Consider the following 22,644-nt stretch of genomic DNA (forward strand, 5'->3'; position numbering starts at 1 on the left):
GGGTCGTCACCAAATGAAACATTGGTTAACTTTTCTTTCCAAAAAAAAATGCTTTCTTTTATACTTTCGAGAGTAACGCCATTGCCACAGGAACTAGCTATGATCTCCTGTTTCACAGTGATCAAAGAAAAGAAAGAAGACTAGGACTCGAGCCCTCCATTGGTAATCTCAAGTGCTCTATGTGAGTGGACAAAAAATATAACTTGCATTAACTAACCCTTCCGCCTGGTAAAGTGCTTTTCCCGGCGGCATTGCCTACCACACCAGTGTAAAGACATGAAAACTCCTCATCTCTAATTTTTCGAGTCATCAGGTTAGTGCTGTTTCTAATACATTATCTAATTGCTTAAGGCCATGCAGCTACCCCAAGTCATTTGTTCTTTCGGGAATCTCCACAGTAGTCATCAATTAGTTTGTCCATATCTTTCCAGAACAGGCCCTCGACAAGGATCCCATCTTGAGTGAACCTGAATCAGAGTGTAGCAAAGGGCAATCATAGTCAAGAAAATAAACGAGAACGCTTCCAAAAGAAATGGAATCGTAAACAGAAATGCTTGTTAATTAGTAAGACTCTTCTAAGCACCAAATGAAAGAAGATTGTAGTCGACAGTGGTAAGAAGAACAAACCATTTGGTGACACTTTTGGTGAGCTGGACAGGTTTCTTTGCAGAAATGGATTTGGGATCAGCACTAGCCACAGTAAGGGTGTACATGTCAGAGAATCTTGGCAGCTTAGAAGAGATTACTAATCCAGTACTGTTGAATGATCCCTGCAAATGCGAAGCCCAATTATAGCAATCCATGAAATCCAGAAATCAGTGGTTACAACAAATGATACTCTTTTTCAAAAACATCACTTATGAAGAGCCTGTGAGTACATTCGTATATGTTGTCAATAAACTGACTGTTTCACTTGGTATAGCAACCAATAATTCTTAGTTTCTAATACACTTCATAACATGTCCTCTCAGCTGTATCACAAAAAACTTCCATATGGCTAAAAATGAATCACATCATATTTCGTGTATCTGGCAAAAGCGCATGCAAGCATTAGTGTGCTCATTTTGACTGTTTACCAAGCATTTGTATTGCTTACCGAAATGTTAAGCAGCTTACAAAGCATGAATGCATTGGTAGCACCAAAATGCTTTTGTAAGAAACACTTGGGTAAGCAGTCAAAACACTCATACCTGCACAGGCATGCATCAAACACATGAAATGCAATCAGAACAACTTTAGAATGTCATAGAGGATTTTCTAAAACGGGCATCTCACGAAATTCAAAGGCTCTCAGTATCAATGGTGAAAATGAGGTAATATTTTTAACAGATCCTATCAAATTTAAATCCCATATCAATGACCAAAAAGATAATATTTACAGGAGTTGCACACAGACTGTCATTGACACCACAAGTTATTAAACAGACGAAAAGAGGAAATTCAGCAAACTTCTTGCCTACAATTGTTATCTAAGTTTCCTAGAATATCTTCTTTCAACTCAAGTTTAGCCGAAAAATGCAGAGTTTTTGCCACAAAGATTAATTGCTTAAGGGATTATGGATGGTTAGAACTGAAGTATAAATTTTGGGCAGCTTGGGAGACCACTATTTCTGTTTTAAATTGTGTCATTACTGCTTAAGAAATAGAACTAAGAAAGCAAATATTCTTCAAATCAAGAATGCCATAAAAAAAAAAGGTCAATGAACTTCAAGTAACTTGGACTTTATGGACCCTTTTAGAAACCACACAAAGGTGGTAACAAAATGGAAATAAAAAATGTTAAGCAAAGATTAGAAGACTAAGGTCTTCCTGGATGTTTTAAATAATTGTAAGCTCCCATCACATTTGAATTTGATTAAAAATAAAAAGAATATCACGGATGAAAATGCACATTCCTTACCATATGACTTTGTTTTTATTCCTTTAGATTGTCTCAGATCTTGGGTATTCCTTCCTTTTTCACCACTGAATGAATCATGAAAGGCAGATGGAATTTATGAATCGGGAATATTTCATTTGCTCTAGATAAATAGCAGTATTAAAAAAGTCCTACTCTATCACCCTAGAGACCAGGGATGGGTGTATCGCCAGTAGGTATCAGATTTCACCCTGGCCAATACATGGTGTACAGGCAAATACAGGGAAGGTGTATCAGCCAATATGGCCAATATGTATCAAATTTCAGAATACCCATTATATGTATTGGAAAACCAATAAGCCCACCCCTGCTAGAGACAGAGTAGCTCAATTTGCCAGCCTAATTTTTTTTTCTTAAATTCTGTCTCTTAAAATTCCTGACAAAAGTCATCACACCTTCAAAGGAGAACTCTCAAGTATCTAAAGCTCAACTATCACCACTGAAGAACATACCAAAGAATTTCACAATCGTCTGAAATTCTACAATCTCCCTAAACCTATTAAGTAAGACAAGCAGAACTGCTGAAATATAACATCTGTTAACAGCTACACTGCGTAAAGTTCATGTGCTTGATGTTCCTAGCATGCCTAGACCTTTCTTCATTTATTAGGTAAATTTGGCAAGTATCTTCATTGCCACCAGTGACTTTGAGATCTTCTGAGTCTAACCAAAAGTGTCAAGACTTCAAACCAGAGGTGGTGGTAATTAACGTGAATAATGATGCAATCATAGAAAATGATAACAAGAACTTTGTCATCCTGAAATTGGTGGATTAGACAACCAATGGATGACCAACTGAAGTAAACCAGTATATGACATGGTTCAATATGTTAGATATGCTGTCTTTGTTTTCCATGCAATTTATTATTACTCCTAGATGTCTCCATTGTGTACAACATATCTTTCAACATTATTACCTAGCAATTGAAACTTGCAAAACAAAGTAAAAAAAATGAATAAAAACCATCTAAATTGCTTACTAAACATGTAAGTTTGGCCAAACTTGTAACTTTCTAAATTTTGACTTCAAGCTTTCAATGACAAAAGCTATTACCACCAATTCTGTAACCAAATCCCATTCATCAACCAATCCATGAAATAGCAACCATCAACAGATTCCATCTTAAGCAATATAGCACAAAATGCTGCAAAACCAAAGTGAAGAATCCAGAAAATCTCCTACCAACAAACATCAGGCCAAGCAATATATTGAATCAGTCAATTCCCAGCTGATAATCCGTGAACAGTTGCAAACTTATCTTTTCTAAGATAAATTATTACAGAAACAGGTCCTTGATACTCTTGAAGTACGTAAAAGTGGGGATCTGGAGATACCAGAAACGGAGTAGCACCAAAAAACAAAGAATAGTTTCACTTAATATTAAAAATACAAAATGGCAAGCGACAACAATGGCACAACATCTAATATTCTAGGTAAATTCATAAAGTACGAAGACTACAACAATAATTGACTCCCAAAAAAATCTTTGAGTCAAATTTCTCACCTCAAGAGGATAAGTGAACAGAATTGCATTCTTCTCCTTCGTGTGGATTATCAACTGCAACAATCCGTTGAGGGCTGCATACTTACGATGAATCAAGGACCAAGCAAATGATCGAAGATAGATAAATTCATGTCAACATTGGATTTCGCAATATAAACTAAAAAACTCGGAAAATTAAGGATAACATGGCAACAAGAACGACTCGAAGGATATAATACAATGCATCCAATGAGGAACTCTTTGTTTTCGGGGAACTTCTTCGGATAGAACTGAGCCACGAGAGCAACAATGATGATAATCGTCCCCATGAAGAGTCGGATGTTGCTCATCCTCACATCTTCCTTGTATCCTCTGCTGGTAACGATCTGTATAGGTAAAAAGAATTACAAACTAATCTGGTAATCGCCTAAGATTCTACTAATAGAAGGAAATAAGGAGACATAAAGCAGCTAGGGCTAGTGGAGCCGAAGAGAGAATCATGAACCTCCGTCACCGATTCATCGAGAAGGTGCTTGATGGAATGCGGATCCAAGAGATTGGCCTTCTTCGGGTTGCTTTTAGTGGAGCCGCTGTTGCTTGCTGCCATTTTTTGCTGTGCTTGAACCTCTGGTGGAGCAAAATTATGCTTCGGTCTTCAACAGGACTTCGACTACACGCGATGGCGCCCTCCGCACAATCGACGAGGGAGATGACTCGGAGGTGTGAAAACTGAACCGTAAAAGGCCCTCGCGCCGGAGCAGTAGTGAAGCCGAGGATGGTCGTCTGGTGGGTCAAGAAATAGGGGATAAAGAAAGAGAACGAACGAACACGATTGGAACCCGTTACACAATGTAACGTAACGGACAACACGTCGTTATACGTAGAACAGATTTCGATCAAAACCGAGATATTTATCGGCAGTTACAATTTCTAATATCGGCGCATCGGCCGTATAAAGTTGATGTAGCGGTTTCGTAATGGATCTTCAGTTCTGTAACAGCAGGATCTCCGTGTCACTGCCGAGTTGAATTGACTCGATTATGGATTAACTCAGACCACTAGCCGTAGTGCGGATTGGCCCAAGGGTGGTTTTATGCTTGGAGCCTGAAGGGTGTTTGGTCCAAGGGTCCGAGTCGGTCTACAGTGACTTAAACGTATTTTAACCGGTTCGTTTCATTTTTAGACCGGTTTATATTTTATTGCAAATCGAAACCCATGTGGTTCGAGGGAAAAAGGAACCCCGAAAAGTCCAATTAATTCCACGGTTTCATGTCATCGGTGCTTACTTGTCCGTTTCTTATTGGTTCATACATCTTCAACACGCAGTTATCTGTATAAATAGATGTTATACAGATGAATAGTATGGAACAGATTTTTGTGTATTCCGCCGATTATGTCCCGGTGATCTAGTAGATTTAGGTTTCCAGTAGAGACTAGAGATCGTTTGTTTTTCTTTTCTAATCCATTCCCATCCGCTGGAGGTATTTCTATGGTTAGAAGAGGGAATTTTATTTCTTAGTGTAATTTGATACCACCGGTTGACCAGAAGATGAGCATTGCATACATTTAGAATTTGAAGTTTTGTGTGTTCAAAAAAGAAAAAAAATTGCAGCTTTTTGTGTATGATGATTTTTTTTTTCTCTTTTTTGTGCACCATCTTTTGTATGATTGATTGTTCATGTTGATTATTTTGCAGTTTGATATAGATTTGGCAACAAAATATGGGTGGGGGGTTTAGAGTTCTGCATCTTGTAAGGCCTTTTCTTTCGATCCTGCCTGAGGTACAGTCCGCCGATAGGAGGGTTCCCTTCAGAGAGAAGGTTATATACACCGTGATTTCGCTTTTCATCTTCCTGGTCTGCAGTCAACTCCCTTTGTATGGCATTCATTCAACAACAGGAGCAGATCCCTTCTACTGGATGCGTGTTATTCTTGCGTCAAGCCGTGGGACGGTCATGGAACTTGGAATCACCCCTATTGTGACTTCTGGGATGGTGGTTCAACTTTTGGCAGGTTCGAAGATAATTGAAGTCGACAACAGCGTTCGTGAGGATCGTGCCCTATTGTAAGTATTTCCCTAAAAAGTCCACATTGTTGTTATTATTAGCTTTGCTGATTTTTTTGGAGTAACTGTTTCTATTGTACGACTAGATTTATGCTGGTGTTGGTTGATAATTCTGTAACCTTTACCTGCTGACGGATTACATATTATTATTGTCTGCTGGATTGGTATGATCTGAGAGGCTAAATTTTTTTCACAGATTTTGTCTGTCCAAGTATTAGCAATATAGCTGGAGCGGGTTCCATCCAATCACAAGGACTAGTTAAACGAGACTCATTTTTAGAGAGATAGGTCCTGTTAACCCTCTCTATGTGATTGGAGGGGACGGGCTAATGCTAGTACATATGTACTAGCAGATTTGACCCCTGCAGAAGTTGACAATTTGACTTTTAGTAAAACTAACCTGATATCCTGCTTGCATGGATTTCTGCTAATTTCTTGTATGGAATCATTGCGTAACCAACCCTTGTTATGAATGACAACATTCATTCATTTTAGTCTTTGTGCATATATAAGGCGTAATGTGGTGGGTATTAATTGGTGTATGTATGCTGAGATTCATTTATTGTTGGTTGACTTATATTGGTTTCTCTAGAAATGGTGCTCAGAAGTTACTGGGAATCCTCATTGCTGTGGGTCAGGCTGTTGCATATGTTGTTTCTGGGATGTATGGCAGTGTCAACCAACTCGGTGTTGGGAATGCAATCCTCATAATTGTTCAGCTGTGTTTTGCTGGTTTGATTGTAATATGCTTAGATGAGCTCCTGCAGAAAGGATATGGTCTTGGATCTGGCATTTCTTTGTTTATAGCCACCAACATCTGGTAAGTTACATACTTTTTCTTCATTCTTTTATTATAGTTCAAGTACAAGTCTTAACTTTTTGTCATTATGTTGCTATCATTTACAGTGAAAATATCATCTGGAAAGCGTTCAGCCCCACCACAATCAACAGTGGCCGAGGAGCTGAATTTGAAGGAGCTGTTATTGCTTTGTTCCATCTTCTGATAACTCGAACCGATAAGGTTCGTGCTCTTCGTGAGGCTTTCTATCGGCAGAATCTTCCAAATGTGACGAACTTGCTTGCAACAGTTTTGGTATTCCTTATTGTGATTTACTTTCAAGGTTTCCGTGTTGTTTTACCGGTGAGGTCGAAAAATGCCCGTGGACAGCAAGGTTCATATCCCATCAAACTGTTCTACACCTCCAATATGCCAATCATTCTACAGTCAGCACTTGTTTCAAATCTTTATTTTATTTCACAGGTACCTAAGCTCTTAAGTGCTGTTAGAAATAGGGACCTGATATCATTTTTATTTTCTCTATGTGAAAGCTGATGCTATTTATATCCATTGCAGTTGATGTATAAGAGGTACAGTGGAAATTTCCTTGTAAATCTACTGGGTAAATGGAAAGAATCTGAGTATTCAGGTGGTCAGTATATGCCTGTTGGTGGCCTTGTGTACTACATGACAGCCCCGTCTAGGTAATTAAACCTATTTGCCTACTTAATTCCTTTTACTGCCAATACTTTCCGGTGACAGTGATGCTGAAGGTACAATTTCTTTTTTTTTTTTTTTAGCTTGGCAGATATGGCAGCTAATCCATTCCATGCACTCTTTTATATTGTGTTTATGCTTTCTGCCTGTGCACTCTTCTCAAAAACTTGGATAGAAGTGTCAGGATCCTCAGCCAGAGATGTGGCTAAGCAGCTTAAGGTATGCGTTTTACTACTGTTCGGTTTCTTCACTTTCTAGGTTTTGCCATTGTACTCCTTAGAGACCTAGGGTTCAGGTGAGTGCTTTATGGAATATCCAACCCTGTTGGGGAATATATTTTATCTTTTTTCTACTCAATACAAGTAGTAATTTTTGTTGACTCTAAAGTTAACATTCACACTGTAGATTAAATATGTCTTATCCCTTTTGCCTTACTGATTGCGCATTCCCCTAAAGTAGCTCTTTGCAGTTTATTTAGCTGGTTTTTATGTTTATATGTGTGTATATATCTTCAGGAACAACAAATGGTGATGCCTGGGCACAGGGAGTCCAATCTGCAGAAGGAACTGAACCGCTACATTCCCACTGCAGCTGCATTTGGTGGCGTGTGTATTGGTGCACTTACTGTGTTAGCAGATTTCATGGGAGCAATTGGGTCAGGGACAGGAATCCTGCTTGCAGTGACGATCATTTATCAGTACTTTGAGACATTTGAGAAGGAGAAAGCCAGTGAACTTGGCTTCTTTGGCCTCTGAGAGAGCAAATTTTGTTTTGAGTGATGTTCACCTAGACAAGGAGAGATACGGATGGTGGTGCCATTGAGCTAGCACCCTGGCAGTTATGGTGAGCAATAACACTGTAGTAGGGGGTGAAAATTTTAGTTTAGTTATAGTGTCTTTTTTAGGCAGAACTGTGAAGGAGATCTTACAACCATGTGTATTGGTAGCCTCTTCTACCATGAATTGCTCAGCACGGCCACTAGCTCAACACCAGAACTCTTTCAGCACAGCACAAGAGATCTTCCAGCAGCTGCAGCAAACTCTTGACTCGGCACAGCAGAAGACTGCACTTGAAGAGAAGAAATGAATGTAACAATATGTGCTAGCCGTATTTAAAACACAATCAATCAAGATAATATTCATTCGATTCTCAATTCAATTTTCAAATTTGAAGATTTTCTCACAAGAATTTCTTTTCTTCTGATTTGATGCAGTAACAACTAGGGAAAATTTCTGGCACAGGTTTTTTCCTCTTTTTTGAGTCATGGAAATTGTTTTCATTTTTAAGTGTCAAGCACAAAGACCCAAGCCCTTGCGATCCAAGGGCTACAACCCCACCATTTCATCCTCCCTCTCTACATTTTTTCTGTCTCCATATGAAACCAGAACCTGACTAACTAGGTCTCTAGTCAATCGGTCCACATGTACCCACCAAAATTTGACTCATTTTAGGGTCTTCTTGCATTTTTGACTCAATGGTATAATCTGATTTAGATTTGACTCTGGGCATGCTCCACTTTTTGCTAACAGGCCCTGAGTCAGTGCCGAGTTGATTATGGGTGGTTTAACTGAAATTTTAGGAACTCGAGTTGGCTCCCGAGTTAAAACACCATGTTAGCAATTAATTTGTGAGCTCCCCAGATCTTTTAGTGTGGAAATTGTGATGAAAAGGTTTCCATTCTTTCTGGCCCTTGAAAGAATTTAAGTTCCAAGGTTCAAACATCATTGTAGAGACTAATCATAATCTATGATGCGCTGCGAGGAATTTGTTAGACCAAACCTTTGGGTGAAGGAGCCTGATTTCAATGTACACAAGCTAGGTGATTGGTGTGGTCCAAAAAATTTGTGGACCAAACTGGTACAAGCTATCTCACATTAAAGGGCTGAAATCAACCGAAAGTCGATTGTATGTCAATTTAAAAACTATTAAAAAAAAATATTGGGATGATTTGGGATCTTGGACGGTGATCGAGTCGGAGTCGGGTTTGATGTTTCAGAGTTTTTTTGGGTTAGAGTTTCGGAGTCAGGGATCGAGGTCGTGTTCCGGTTTTGAGAAAGTTGATCCTTACCAAGTAGGTAATTACTATTTTAGGTTAGATTGAGGTATTTTGTAATTAGAGCCTTTAAATATTATTTAGGTAGGAGTAAAATTATGTTTTATTGATTTTAACAATACATTTGATCGAATAATGGAAGAATTAAGGGGAATTTGTTTGTATCCGTATGCTTTTAATTTAATATTTTGTATTAACAGTAAAAATAGCCTTTGAAACGTGTGTGATCCCGTTGGGCTCAAGCCCATTAGTGTATTTAAAATGGACTCCCTGAGATGAATCGATTACGGCCCAAACTCACAGCATTGTTCCAGCCGTTGCGGTCGAGCTTCCGCCATAGAAAAGAAAAGCGCAAACAAAATATGGAAAATTTAATAATGAGCCCTATTCATTGAACAGATTTTGTTCAGACTTGTTTCGAGGCAAAAGTTAGGAGCAGAGAACCTCAACTCAGCTCCATTCTACTGGCACCATCTCCCTTCTCTAATTTCTGAGGCTTCCTATTTATTGTCGTCTTTCCAGATTTTCTCCTCCATGGCTGAAGTGATGGAGCCTTTGGAATCTATCGACCGCCGTCGCGACCGGAGGGAGAAGCCTTCCGGCAGCGACGAGCTTCCTCCGCCCCCGCCTCAGGCTGCGAGACGGAGAGACAGGGATTCGAGAGAGAGGCGAGATGATAGAGACGACAGGCTGCCGAATCGGCGAGGGGAATATCATGAGCGTCGATCTCCGTCGGGTCGTGATAGGGATTATAAGCGCCGTCTTAGCCCTAGCCCTCCTCCCTACCCTCACCGTGATCGTCGACACTCTCCGCCACGTCGGTCGTCACCTCCACCGCCGTTTAAGCGATCCCGAAGGGACGATGGGAGTTATGATAACAGGCGTGGAAGCCCTAGAGGAGGTTTTGGATCGGATGACAGGAGGTGGGTGCTCCTTTTAACTTCTTGTTGTTTTGGTTTTTGTTACTTAATTGCAACCTTCGTTGAAGTTGTAGCTACGAATTTGAGAATGGGATCCCACATGAGAGCAGTCGTTTTATCAGTAATGACCTGATCACTGCGATCAAGAAAAGGTCGGGTGACTGGTCATTGCGATTTCTTTGTGCCCCCATGCTTGTCCGATTCTTTTCTTCCAAGGCCTATAACCCACTTCCTAACCGCTGACTCGCAGAGATTGGTCTCCTGGTCCATGTATTATATAACGGCACTGTGTTGTTAGTGTTTTTCTTATCTCTTTGAGTTGGGTAAGTGCGGATATTTGAACCTTTGGCTCAATGACCCCAATGGAGTTTTTTAATATGAGGTCTTAGGTTCAAGGATGTCCGGATATCTTGGATCTTGGATGATGTAGTTCAAACTGATGTTGGTTGGGACCAATTAAAACTTCAATTGGGTTACTCATGGTAGGATCATTGATATGAAAGATTTATGGTAGTGTGAGGTGTTGAATTTAGAACCCCATAATTGAAAACTCGAGTAAGATGAGAGAGGGACAATAAAAAGAGCAGAGAGAGAGAGAGAGAGAGAGAGAGAGCTCAGGTAGATAGGAGAGAAGAGAACTCTTCCAACTCGTGTCATAAAGATTCCAACTCGTGTGATGATTTATCATGCCACCTCATGTGATTATGGTGGGTCCCACCTTGTAACACTCTCTTTCAAACTGGGGGTGAGAAAATATCGTAAATGCCCAGCTTGCTGCAGATGGTGGGCAAGATCTTACGAGTAATTGGTTTGGTGAGAATGTATGCAATTTGCCTTAATGAGGAGATATATTTGAGAGATAATATGTCGGCTTGGAATTTCTCTCGTATGAAATGGTAGTCTACCTCAATGTGCTTTGTTCTCTCATGGAAGGCCGGATTTGAGGTGATATGTATTGCCACCTGATTCCCGCAATGTAGATCCATAGGGTCTTCTTTATAGAATCCTAGTTTAGTGAGAAGGGATCTGATCTATAGAAGCTCACTAACTGTATGTGTCATGACCCTGTATTCTGCTTCTGCACTAGACCTTGCAACTACATTCTGCTTCTTACATCTCTATGTAACCAAGTTCCTTCCAACCATTCTACAATATCCCAAAGTAGATTTTTTATCATCTGGGGATCCGACCTAGTCTGCATATAAGAACCCTTCTATGTTGAAGTGACCATGGTTCTTATAGAGAAACCCTCTTCCTGGAGGTCCTTTCAAATATCACAATATCCTTTCTAGTGTTTGCCAGTGAGTAAGTTGTGGTTTGTGCATGTATTGACTCACCACACTTATTGCATATTGTATATCCGGCCTTGTTACATAGAGATAAATGAGTTTCCCCACAAGTCTTTGATATTTTCCGATATCCACATCTTCTTCAGTGCCTGCAGATAATTTTGTATTGGAATCCATAGGGGTTTCTGCTGGTCTATACCCCATCATTCTCGTCTCCTCCAGTAGATCAAGGACATACTTCCTTTGAGATGGTATAATCCCATGTTTGGACTGTAGTACTTCAATACCCAGAAAGTATTTAAGTAGTCCAAGATATTTTGTTTTGAATTTTTCATATATTTTTTCCTTGGTTTCCTGAATGTCCTTTGGATCACTACCGGTTAAGACAATATCATCAATATATACGGCCAAAATCACTTTGCCTTTAGGTGTGTCTTTAAGAAATACGAAATGATCTATGGAACATCTGTGAAATCCGGCCCGCATGAGTGTTTGATTATATTTATCAAACCATTCACGAAGAGACTGTTTCAGACCATAAAGGGATTTCTTCAATCGACATACGGATTCCCCCTCAACCACAAATCCAGGTGTTTGTTGCATATAAATTTCTTCCTTTATATCCCCATTGATAAAAACATTTTTTACATCAAGCTGATAGATCGGCCAGGAAGAATTAGTAGCAAGAGATAATAAAATACGTACTGAGTTCATTTTGGCCACCAGGGAGAATGTTTCCTCATAATCGATCCCATAACACTGTTATAGCTTTTAGCAACGAGGCGGGCCTTAAGCAAGCAACTGACCTATCCGGATTATGTTTAACTGTAAAGACCCTCGCAAGGGTATGGTAGTAATCTTGAGAATATCATTTTTGTTACCCCGTGTATTCTTCAGCAATAAGAGGCAATCCAAGGGTAATAATGTACTCAAATTTGAAGTAACCTAAATAAGCGGCTTGGAGATTCAAGTGCAGCCAAGGCTAGCTTGGGTAGATAGGAGGAGAACCCGAGCTTTATCAAGTCTTTAGGCAAGGAGGGAACCCTCTTGGGCCTGTCAACTCACTGGCCAGAAATTTCTATAATTAATTCTCTAGTCTTCCTTGTAGAGAATAGCAAAAATCAATCAATAAGAATGACATAAAGTAAGGTAAGGTAGCAATTCCGAATTAGATCTTTCCAAGATCATTCCAAAAATATATTTGACTCTAGCTTGGGATAAACCAGTCTAGATTCAGTTCCTCATGAATTAGGCAAGATATGATTGATCGAAAATCAAATAAAATCAGGCTTAATCAAGAAGATATTGTGAGATCTTCAAAAACAACAATCTTTCTTCAAATGGATTGGCGTCAACTAGACTTTCAATTAACCTCTTCCTTTCTTACTTTGTGCTTGATTCTATTCTTGATTTTCCAAAGAAAAATCAGCCAACTTGTGGCTCTCAAAAAATTCTCCAAAAAATACAAAATCGAGTAGAGTTTTTCAAACAACTCGATTAATGGAGAAGCTTAGCATGGAAGCTAAGTAATTAGATTTCTGAAAACCAACGGATAAAAAACCACTCATAATAGGCTCAAGAACATTTTTCTTCATTAGGAAAATCTCGTTCCCACAAAATTATAACTTTTAAGTAGAAAATCTCAACATCAACCGATTTTCAGCCAAGAACTTGCAAATTGACAAAATTGCCTTGGTAAACTTCTTTTAATCCGACACGCATAAATGTCAATAATTTCATAAGATGAAGACAACAATAAAATCATCTCTGAACCATCTTCTAAAGATCCGAAAACCAAGAGCATGAAGTAATAATAACAAGAATAAAAAACTTATCTTACAAACTTCAATCTTGCTTCACAAAGAGCATTCTATGAGTAGCTTTGATCATAACTTTTTAGAGCATTCTTTTGATGTGGGGATCCTAAATTTGATGCTCTTATAATATTTTGAATTTAGGACCCCATGATTGAAACCTCGAGCAAGATGAAAGGAGAAGAAATAGAGCAAAGAGAGAGAGAGAGAGAGAGAGCTTGGGTAGAGAGGGGAGAAGAGAAAAGAGAGAAAAAGAGTTTAGGCTAGAGAGAGATTCTTCACGAGTTGAGAAGTGGAGAGCTTGATTGAACCCTTCAACCAAGACCCCTATTTGTACTATTTCAATTACATATTAAGAGATAAGATAGAATCCCTAATATCCCTAATTACATCAATCATGATTATCCAAATCTACACAAATCAAAGGACGATAACTCGATTACATTAATCAAGGAAGATTGCCAAATCTTCCAACTCATCGTGTGATGAGGATTTCAGCTCGTGTGATGACTCATCGTGCCAACTCGTGTGATCATGGTGGGTCCCACCAGCTCTTGTGATCATGGTGTGTCCCACCTTGTAACATGATGCATTATATCTGCTCACTTAGGGCCATATTATCTTGGTGATGCTTGGGAATTTACTTGTGAGAAATTGGAGGTGCTTTCATTTCTGACTTAATTGGTGTTTCCTCTGACATATCAGATCGATTACTTGTAGGATTTTTGAAATTTTACTTGGAACCTCAATGTTACACTCTGTTGGGAGTAGATTATGAATGATTGGTGCTGGGACAAGTTTCTGTTTCTAGTCTCTGTGATATCAGTATTGCAGTGGGTGTGAAGGAGTGGGAGTCATGATGAATGGTCTCTATCTGCTTTAAGTTTTATCTGATGTTATTTATCAAAAGACTTGTATATACGAAAAATAGTAGAATTATAGATATATATATGTTTTGAGAATCCATATTTTGTTCTTGTGGCTCAGCTATTGTTACTTGTGGAATTAAAGCATGAGTGATCAGGTCTCTCTGTAGACATAAGGATATTATTGTATTTGGTAATTTCAAATTTGAATCAAGAGTATCTGACTTTAATAAACTGGTTCATGCTGGTTAGCATACAATTTCTTCCTATTATGATTCTGACTTTCTGAGTTATGGTCCCTCTTTGTCCCTTCTATAACTTGCAGGTTTGCCATCAAAACTGCTAGTTCTAAAATTTATCCTACTTCCCAAGACTATAAATAAAGTCTGTTGGCAGGATCCAAGCCTAGAACCTTTTGGACCTGCATGGCCTCTTTAAGCTGCCTTCATTTTGAGTTTGGAAAATGTTGTCGAAAATTTGCATCATCATAAAATCTAGGTGTCAGCATCAGCTTTTTCTTCTTGTTTGTTGTTGGCAATGGTGCTTGCTCACATCCTGCTTCTCTGCATTCATGATTGTGCAAATAGTTTGTCAGGTTAGTGGCTCAGTGTCATGCTGTGTTCCTTATGTTGTGATATGCTGTTGTATCTCATCAGCCACAAGTATTTTAAATTTGTCACTAGTTCCTGTTTGCCTTTTAGTATTTATGGTATCATGTGATGAACTTTTGCCCCTTTCAGAAGATCTGTTTTGTTAACTTGTCTCTTAAATATATATAATAGGTTTGGCTATGACTATGGTGGTGGATATGACCGTGGCATAGTGGGAGGCCGGCCAAGTTATGCTGATGATAGGGCACATGATCGATATATGAATCGTCCTTCAGGTGTGTGTTTTTTTTTTAATTTTTTGAAAAAGGTAATAAGCTTTTATTCATAAAAGACTATAACAATGAAACATGATGCTGTGGGATTGGAGGATGGGGGGGGGGGGGTTGTCCCTAGTTTACGAACAGCCTTGTTAGCTATAGAAGATCCGATAGGCTATTAGCTGAGTGAGTCACAGGTCTCCAATCAATCCGCCATGAGGAGGAGAATTCTGAAACTTCATCAAATACAACCTAACAACCAGGTAGGAGCTGCTTTTTAGCGCACTTGACTGATTACATTTGCTGAATTCTCTTCTACGGTTGGGGGGTCCGAATAATTCTGTGCATATTGTCTTACTCCATTAAGAAGGGCCTGGGCTTCTGCTTCTATCAAGTCACAAACTCCAAGTGGCCCTGAGAACATTGATGCTTCCATATAAACCTTCTGGCCTCAGGATAGAGGAGCCATCGAAGTTCAGTTTTTAACCATGGTGAAGGGGCTGTCATTCAGGTGGTTATCAAGTTAGAATTTTGTTTGTGTTGTTTTCTAGAGGGTTTTTTTCTGCATATTCAGATGTCAAATTTCATGTGGTGCAATGACCTTTGTCACTTACAGCCAGAATAAATATCTTTGACCAGTTAATTTTTAACTTGACTTACTCAAATGGATGTTATGGTTATCTTTTGGCTATTTTTTTTTTTTTTTATGAATTAGTGGTTTCTTATGTTTAATAGACGCTAAATATGTTGCATATTTTCAGATTGGTCTGACTCCATGCGTAATGGTTTTGCTGATGGTCAAAGCATGGGTGCACCACAGAGGTTTGCATTTTACTGTCCTTTTCACTTGGATCTTTTCCCCTTTGTCCAGGTTTATTGCATAAGCTGGAGATGTGTCCTGCTACCAACGTATTGTGTTTTTTCAGTTCTATTCTTATATACTTGTCTCCTTTTTGTGTTTTTTAACATTTCAAAACAATGTTTTATTAGAATATCAGTGAAAAATCAGAAAGTTGATACTGTCTTACCTATAAGTTCAAAGACGACATACAATTTGTTCTGGTGCTTTTGTGTTGAATCTTACCATTTAACTATAGCAAAGATGATAGATTTGGTCACAGTGCTGCTGTTAAAAGTCTGACAGTCCATGGATATTTCACCTTTCATCAATTGAGCAACATGACAGAAATACAATTTTTTCCCAGGGAAGGCTTGATGTCTTATAAACAATTCATTCAAGAGCTTGAAGATGATATATTACCAGCTGAAGCTGAACGGAGGTACCAAATGAAAAATCCAGTAGATTTACTGCATTACTGCAAGCACTTTATGAGTTTTTTGGTTGTCCTTATGCTTATTCAGAACTTTAATTTGTGGGCAACCCTGTAATAGGTACGAAGAATACAGGTCAGAGTATATTTCAACCCAGAAGCGTGCTTATTTTGAGGCACACAAGGATGAAGAATGGTACTGACTATTTTCTGGTGCAGCTACTATGTTAATTTTTTATTTATTTTCTTTGATAGTTGAATTGTTCTCTCTATTGCAGGTTGAAAGACAAGTATCATCCTACAAACTTAGTTACAGTTATAGAAAGGTGATCTGAACTTAATGTATTTTTTGTTAAAATAATTGTTAAACTTTGATTTATCTATCATGCTTGCCTATGGTTCTTAAATGCGTATTTTTTATTTATCCAGGAGGAATGAACATGCTCGTGCAGTTGCAAAGGATTTCTTGCTAGATTTACAAAGTGGAACATTGGACCTGTAAGATGGGTTCTAGCTGGTATTAAGTTCGAATGTCCTGAATTCTGCTTAACTGCCTTTTATATTCTGAATTGCAGTGGTCCGGGTGTCACTGCTTCATCATCAGTTAAATCGGGACTGGGCAGTGATCCAAACTCTGAGGATGAAACTGATACTGGTGGCAAAAGAAGAAGGCATGGCAGAGGACCTGCAAAAGAAAATGATCTACTTGCGGCTGCACCTAAGGCTCATCCACTCAGCTCTGAACCCAGACGTATCCAAGAAGATATTGAACAAGCTCAAGCACTTGTTTGTAAACTTGACAAAGAGAAGGGTATTGAGGATAATATTTTAGCTAGCATGGATCAAGATAAACGAGAAGGGGAGAAACCTCACACAGGATCCATGGGACCCATTATAATAATAAGAGGTTTAACTTCTGTCAAAGGCCTTGAGGGTGTTGAGCTGTTGGACACACTCATTACTTACCTGTGGCGCATCCATGGTTTGGATTATTATGGTATGTCTGAGACAAGTGAAGCTAAGGGCCTTCGGCATGTGAGGGCTGAGAGTAAAAGCTATGATGAAACAATCACTGGTGGGGCTGACTGGGAAAAGAAGCTTGATTCATTTTGGCAAGCAAGGTTGCAAGATCAAGATCCCTTGGAAAAAATGACTGCCAAAGAGAAAATTGATGCAGCTGCTGTGGAGGCATTGGATCCTTATGTTAGAAAAATAAGGGATGAAAAGTATGGGTGGAAGTATGGTTGTGGAGCCAAGGGTTGCACAAAACTCTTCCATGCAGCTGAGTTTGTGCATAAACATCTGAGACTCAAACATCCAGAACTTATCTTGGAGCTCACCTCAAAAGTGCGAGAGGATCTATATTTCGAAAACTATATGAAGTATGTCTAGGATTTCTGTGTCTTCTTTTGGCTATGAATATTGTGAAGTTGTTGAAAAACAGCTAAGCTTGTTGTTCTTGCAGTGATGCAGATGCACCTGGTGGGACTCCTGTTATGCAGCAATCTGTTTTGGTATGATTCAATGACTTGATAATATACTTTAAAGATATGATACTTGCATTAAAGTTATGGTTGTTATCAGAACCTTGTTTCAATTAATTCTTGCTTGGGATTACTGGGATGTTACACATATGTAATCAAGTGGTGTGTATTGTTTAAATGGTATTGGAATTATGAGTAATATATGATCTCCAAAAAAAAAAGAAGTATGAATCATATTTAAGATTTGCTTCTTGCTGCTGGCTTGGTGTGGAAGGGGGATTGAGTGAATTTGCCTTTACTTTTCATTTCTGAAAGTAGTATACAATATTAGAGGAATACAATTAATGAGTTAAGCTTTGGCTCTCGTAAAAGGAGACTGACCATGTCTTTCTTGAAGATATTTTCTTTTCCCATTATTTATTTTTCTGCTTAAAGTGGATTGGGCACTTTGGTCATTCCTTAACATCTGATGTCACTTGATGTATGGTTTTTGGGTTTAAGTCTCCCTGGCCATTTAAAAAAAAAAATCTCCAAGGTGATTTGACCATCTCAAAAGAACTCTTCTTCATATGCATCTTCAAATGGAAATAATTTTTTTTGTTGACTCTTCCAGATTTATTTCATATAGCAGAAGTCTACGTGCTGCCTATAGAGTTTTATTACTGTGATCTGTTACGCTAATAAGCTCTTGTCAGTAGTATCTCTATGACTATATCTGTTTATTGTTGCATTTTTTTCTGCAGAAGGACAAGTTGCAGCGCCGTAGGGGTGGTCTTGAAGGCCGTTTAAGAGATGATAGAGGCCGCAGGGAGCAACATGACAGAGTTGATAGAGTTAATGATGATGAAAGGTATGAACGGAATGATAATTCACCATCACGTGACTTCCAGACCAACACCACCTCAGGTGGAGGCCCGGAAGGGGGAAATCCAGATGACCCAATGTATGATTCATATGGTGGACAAGGCAGCATGCGTGGTGCCCCTCCTTTCCCCTCAGATATACCCCATCCACCACCAGTGTTGATGCCCGTGCCTGGTGCTGGGTAGGTCTCAAATTTTGCTTAGTTGATCTGTTTGGACCTTTCTTACACCGAGCTGGTTGTTTCCCTAATTTTGTTTATTTGGTAAAACTTGCAGTCCTTTGGGGCCTTTTGTACCTGCTCCACCAGAAGTAGCCATGCGCATGCTTAGGGAACAAGGAGGCCCATCCCCTTATGACAGCAATGGTGGACCTCGTGGTCGGAAAGGAGGACGATCTGGTCATCCAGTTGGTGGCCCTGCACCAGTTCTTGCCGTTAATCCTGCTTTTCGACAAGATCCTCGACGTATTCGGAGGTAAATTAATGTGTATTTTCAATATTTGACTTGATCCTCTGAATTTTGAATATTGAATGACCAGTTCTGTCCTTATTTGTGAAGTTGTCCTAGATTATGTTAAAAAAGAAAAAAGATATCTTGGTTCCCGTTTCCAAATACTGAACCTATATATGCTTGGCAGCTGCAAATATATCACTCTGCCTCTGGAAATAGGGTATATTTCCACTTAAAAAAAATGATATTCTCTGTCATCCTGTCTTAGCCTTTTGTACTGCAGGTTCTCTCTTTCTGATCACAATTATCTGTTCTTTGGGTTTTTTCCTCTTTATGTTTTGTATAGAGATTAATCAATGCGTTTTCCGTGTTTTTAGAAATTGATTCAGTTTGTTTTACTTATTCTAATTCTAGAAACTTATTTGGTCGATGTGTTTTTGTGTGTGCAGCTATCAAGACCTTGATGCTCCGGAAGATGAAGTCACTGTAATAGATTACAGAAGTTTGTAGGCATTCAATGTCTGAGATTTGATTCCCCTGTATCAAGAACGCGCTTTAACCAATTATTAGAGAGTGGGAGGTCATGGATTAGGGGGTTAGAGCTGTCGATGGTGGTGTTGCAGGGGAGTTTTAATGTGTTTTGTACCATAGCAATTAGTCAAGTATGAACCCTCAGGTTGTAGACCTTTGCAGTTCAAAATTGCTTGGTTGGTAGGTCTTGCTCTTCCATCAACCCCCCCCTTGTGCCTGAGGGCGTATGTTAATAAACTGCTTAGTGATTTCATCATTTTGGAGATGAGTAAAATATACCCTGCAACGGCTGCTTCTTCAGAAAGAGTGGTCATTTGGGATTCTTTTCTTGGTTTCATGTATCTTTGACCTATTTATGAACCTTAAAAAGCATTTCCACAGAGAAGCCCTCACTGTATTTTGGAGATGAGTAAAGCTCGAGTAGTCTTGCAATGTTGATTATCAAAATGTAATAGGAAACTTTGAATTGGCCTACTTGACGCCGTCTGTATCATTCTATATTACAGGGAATGTCTTAAATCTCCATGGAAGGCAATCCACGAGTTACTTGCATTTGCTTGGGTAAATTTCTGGCCATTAAACCATTCTGGCTGCTCACGACAGAAATACCTTACCCCCCACCATAAGATCGAAAGCATCGAAGCCTTGAGTTTGAGCTTTACTAGGCCGTAATGGGTATAAATCCAATCCATTAATCTTCTTTGGGTTTCGACAGAAGACATGGTAACGGTTGGTTTGTCCAGGAAATCAGTTTCTGGAAACATTCCTGTTAGTCTTCAAATTATAGCGCCAATTGAAGAGAGAGACAACGCGTAGGGACACTTCCGTAATTTCGTGTAATTTGAATGGAATGAGAAATAAGAGGAGAGTGGGGGCTTAGTGGAGGAACCCCATTATCAACCGTTTAAACCGTCTCGTGCAATTCAACTAGAAAGAGAGAAGGAAAACAGAATTTGATGTAAGGAGAGAGTCTGAAGAACTGCCATGGATAAACACAGAGACGAGCCTGTTCCAATGAGGAAAGGGCCGTGGATGGCAGAAGAAGATGAGATACTTATAGATTACGTTCAGAAACATGGACCCCGAGACTGGAGTTCGATTCGAGCCAAAGGCCTGTTACCCAGAACAGGCAAATCATGTCGCCTGAGATGGGTCAATAAACTCAAACCCGATTTGAAGACGTAAGCATTTCTTCTTCCTCTTCTTCTATACTTCTATATCGCTGCTGTTTGATTTACTTCAGTAACGGGCTTGGTGACTCAGTTTTATTTAATGGGTCAACTGGTAATGTCTATTCTGGGTGTTTTTTTCTCTTTTCTGTTTGTTATTTGATTTTCGATAGCAGTTATAGGATTCTTACGTTAGTTTCTGCAATTTGTGATTTTTTTTAAGTAATAATGACTTCATGTTGGTTTCATTCTACGAAAAAAAAAAAATGAAAAACAAGAAGTGGGTGCAAATTTTCAGCAGAGGAGGAAAGAATCGTCATTGAATTGCAAGCGCAATTTGGCAATAAGTGGGCAAGAATAGCAGCGTTTTTGCCAGGAAGAACAGACAATGATGTGAAGAATTTCTGGAGTACCAGGCAGAAAAGGTTGGCTAGGATAATGCAGATGCCCAAATCACGGGAAAACCAAGTTTTCCAAGAAGCGTCCGACTTCAAGGTAAGAACAGTTCTTTGGCCAAACAATTTACTTGAGAAACCAAATGATTTTCTTCTGTGTAAACCTAAGAAAGTCGATTTCAGTCAGTTAGATGATGAACTTTTATACGCGGATCAGTATATTAATGTAAGATACTCATGGAATCATCTCTTTCTTTACCTTGTTTCCCAGAGAATACAGTCATTTCATCTTTACTGATCAGAGAACTCCCATGAATGGTAGTTTATATCTCTATTAGTATCTTTTATATTTTCTTCCTGAAGTTCACTTTCTATCCAGGATACAGGACCCAGTACCATGCCGTTTAACCAAGAACATTCAACGGGTCAATCAAGCCAGCCTTCCTGCACAGAGAATTCAGAACCCGTGCAAATGGTGGATTTACCAGATTTAATAAGCCCGAACCATGATCGCTCATCTTTTGAAACAATTCCCATTGATCGAAACCCATATCTGGAACTACCATTGATTCCACCACCTCCACTACTACAGTTCCCGTTTTCTCAACTCCCGGAGTCACCACTAGGAATTCCACGTCCGCCAGAAGGCCAAGACCTCTGTCATGAGTTTGTCGATCCCGTTTTCTCGGACGTGTATCCTGGCTCTGAGAACGACCTCAGATTTCCATCGGGATTCCCGGCCCTGGAACTTGATACTGGTCAAAATGGAGTTAAATTGGAAGAAAAGAATCCTTCCAACCCTGATAGCTTTGATGATTTTCCGACTGGCATGTTCGATTACCTCGAATCTCTTCCAAGCTCATCGTATTGGCAGTTTGTGTCAAATATTTGTAACAGAAGTGTATGTTTTAAGGATTACTAGATTGACTATTCATTCTCTGAACTCTGCAAGTTACTGTTATTGTGTTGAATACATAAACTCATCATGTTCTGACGTCAAATTAGAAGCATTTTTCTTTCGATTTTCCATAAAAAAACTAACACTGGGCAACCATGTTCAACAAATTTCGTTGCTGATACGAGTAAGGCTGTTCATGTATTAGCTGAGTTAGTTACAGGCAAGAATTTCTGCTGCTAACATGGCTAAGATAAGAAAGACCGACTAAAAGGCCATGGAAGATTTAACTAAATGCCAAAAATAAACAGAAATTGAGTGAAGGGATATAGTCGATGCATTCCTTGATCCCGATCATGCTAATCTTGTATTCCAGAATCTTCATGATTGAATCTCCTCAAAACGAAATCACCCAGATGGGCGTAATTAGTATCATCGTCAAGGAAGAAATGGCTTGGTTTGGGTTACCCCCCCACCCTTCAGGACTAGATTGAATTTGGGGTTTTTTGTGGAGACGAAAATGGAAGAGGAAAAGAAGGATATAGACTGAGAGCCCACTGACATCTTCGCCATTTCCTCGGGCAGCTCACTCTCTACCGAGTTTCTGAAGTGGCAAAGAGACTGTGTAGCGGTATCCGAAGGTAGGAGATGAAATAAAAAGGGGGGTCATCTTGGACCCTTGGTTCCAAATATTTAAGGACTCGAACCAAACCAAACCAGATTAATTTCTGACCTTGGGGTTCCGAGTCAATTATGTGACTCGAGTTTATTTTAATTTTTTTGCTAAAATAAGACCCGAGCTTGATCCATTAGA

General features: G+C 39.2%; 3 protein-coding genes across 3 annotated transcripts; 2 read left to right on the forward strand and 1 right to left on the reverse strand.

The window, feature by feature from the left end:
- Positions 1-186: 186 nt before the first annotated feature.
- LOC137966738 (signal peptidase complex subunit 2-like) lies at positions 187-4,180 on the reverse strand. Its single transcript, XM_068813440.1, has 5 exons — positions 3,908-4,180; positions 3,637-3,788; positions 3,424-3,505; positions 628-770; positions 187-467 (listed from the first exon to the last, which is right to left on the reverse strand). Exons 1-5 carry the CDS (start codon positions 4,007-4,009, stop codon positions 371-373), a joined length of 576 nt encoding a protein of 191 aa, XP_068669541.1. The 5' UTR covers positions 4,010-4,180; the 3' UTR covers positions 187-370.
- A 607-nt stretch (positions 4,181-4,787) lies between these two features.
- LOC137966138 (uncharacterized) lies at positions 4,788-8,205 on the forward strand. Its single transcript, XM_068812664.1, has 7 exons — positions 4,788-4,883; positions 5,099-5,467; positions 6,060-6,287; positions 6,374-6,728; positions 6,822-6,949; positions 7,046-7,181; positions 7,478-8,205. Exons 2-7 carry the CDS (start codon positions 5,124-5,126, stop codon positions 7,715-7,717), a joined length of 1,431 nt encoding a protein of 476 aa, XP_068668765.1. The 5' UTR covers positions 4,788-4,883; positions 5,099-5,123; the 3' UTR covers positions 7,718-8,205.
- Positions 8,206-9,425: 1,220 nt separating this feature from the next.
- Positions 9,426-19,928, forward strand: LOC137966319 (serrate RNA effector molecule-like). The gene is made up of 12 exons (XM_068812901.1): positions 9,426-9,938; positions 14,687-14,790; positions 15,534-15,594; positions 15,978-16,052; positions 16,165-16,239; positions 16,322-16,369; positions 16,473-16,541; positions 16,619-17,425; positions 17,509-17,557; positions 18,271-18,572; positions 18,667-18,864; positions 19,290-19,928. The coding sequence occupies exons 1-12, from the start codon at positions 9,550-9,552 to the stop codon at positions 19,348-19,350; spliced, it is 2,238 nt and encodes a 745-aa protein (XP_068669002.1). The 5' UTR covers positions 9,426-9,549; the 3' UTR covers positions 19,351-19,928.
- The last annotated feature ends 2,716 nt before the right edge of the window (positions 19,929-22,644 follow it).

The sequence above is a fragment of the Aristolochia californica genome, unplaced genomic scaffold, assembly GCF_029961685.1.
Source record: "Aristolochia californica isolate CCGP_79_NKW_82.1479 unplaced genomic scaffold, dmAriCali1.0.hap1 SCAF_5, whole genome shotgun sequence".
Classification (NCBI taxonomy): Eukaryota; Viridiplantae; Streptophyta; class Magnoliopsida; order Piperales; family Aristolochiaceae; genus Aristolochia; species Aristolochia californica.

Coding starts and splice junctions, on each gene's coding strand:
- LOC137966738 (XM_068813440.1), bottom strand. CDS start 4,009: ATGGCAGCAAGCAACAGCGGCTCCACTAAAAGCAACCCGAAGAAGGCC. Junction 3,789..3,907: donor TCGATGAATCGGTGACGGAG/GTTCATGATTCT, acceptor TTACCTATACAG/ATCGTTACCAGCAGAGGATA. Junction 3,506..3,636: donor CTCATTGGATGCATTGTATT/ATATCCTTCGAG, acceptor GATTCATCGTAA/GTATGCAGCCCTCAACGGAT.
- LOC137966138 (XM_068812664.1), top strand. CDS start 5,124: ATGGGTGGGGGGTTTAGAGTTCTGCATCTTGTAAGGCCTTTTCTTTCG. Junction 5,468..6,059: donor CGTGAGGATCGTGCCCTATT/GTAAGTATTTCC, acceptor TGGTTTCTCTAG/AAATGGTGCTCAGAAGTTAC. Junction 6,950..7,045: donor TACATGACAGCCCCGTCTAG/GTAATTAAACCT, acceptor TTTTTTTTTTAG/CTTGGCAGATATGGCAGCTA.
- LOC137966319 (XM_068812901.1), top strand. CDS start 9,550: ATGGCTGAAGTGATGGAGCCTTTGGAATCTATCGACCGCCGTCGCGAC. Junction 9,939..14,686: donor TTTGGATCGGATGACAGGAG/GTGGGTGCTCCT, acceptor TATATATAATAG/GTTTGGCTATGACTATGGTG. Junction 16,370..16,472: donor TTAGTTACAGTTATAGAAAG/GTGATCTGAACT, acceptor TTATTTATCCAG/GAGGAATGAACATGCTCGTG.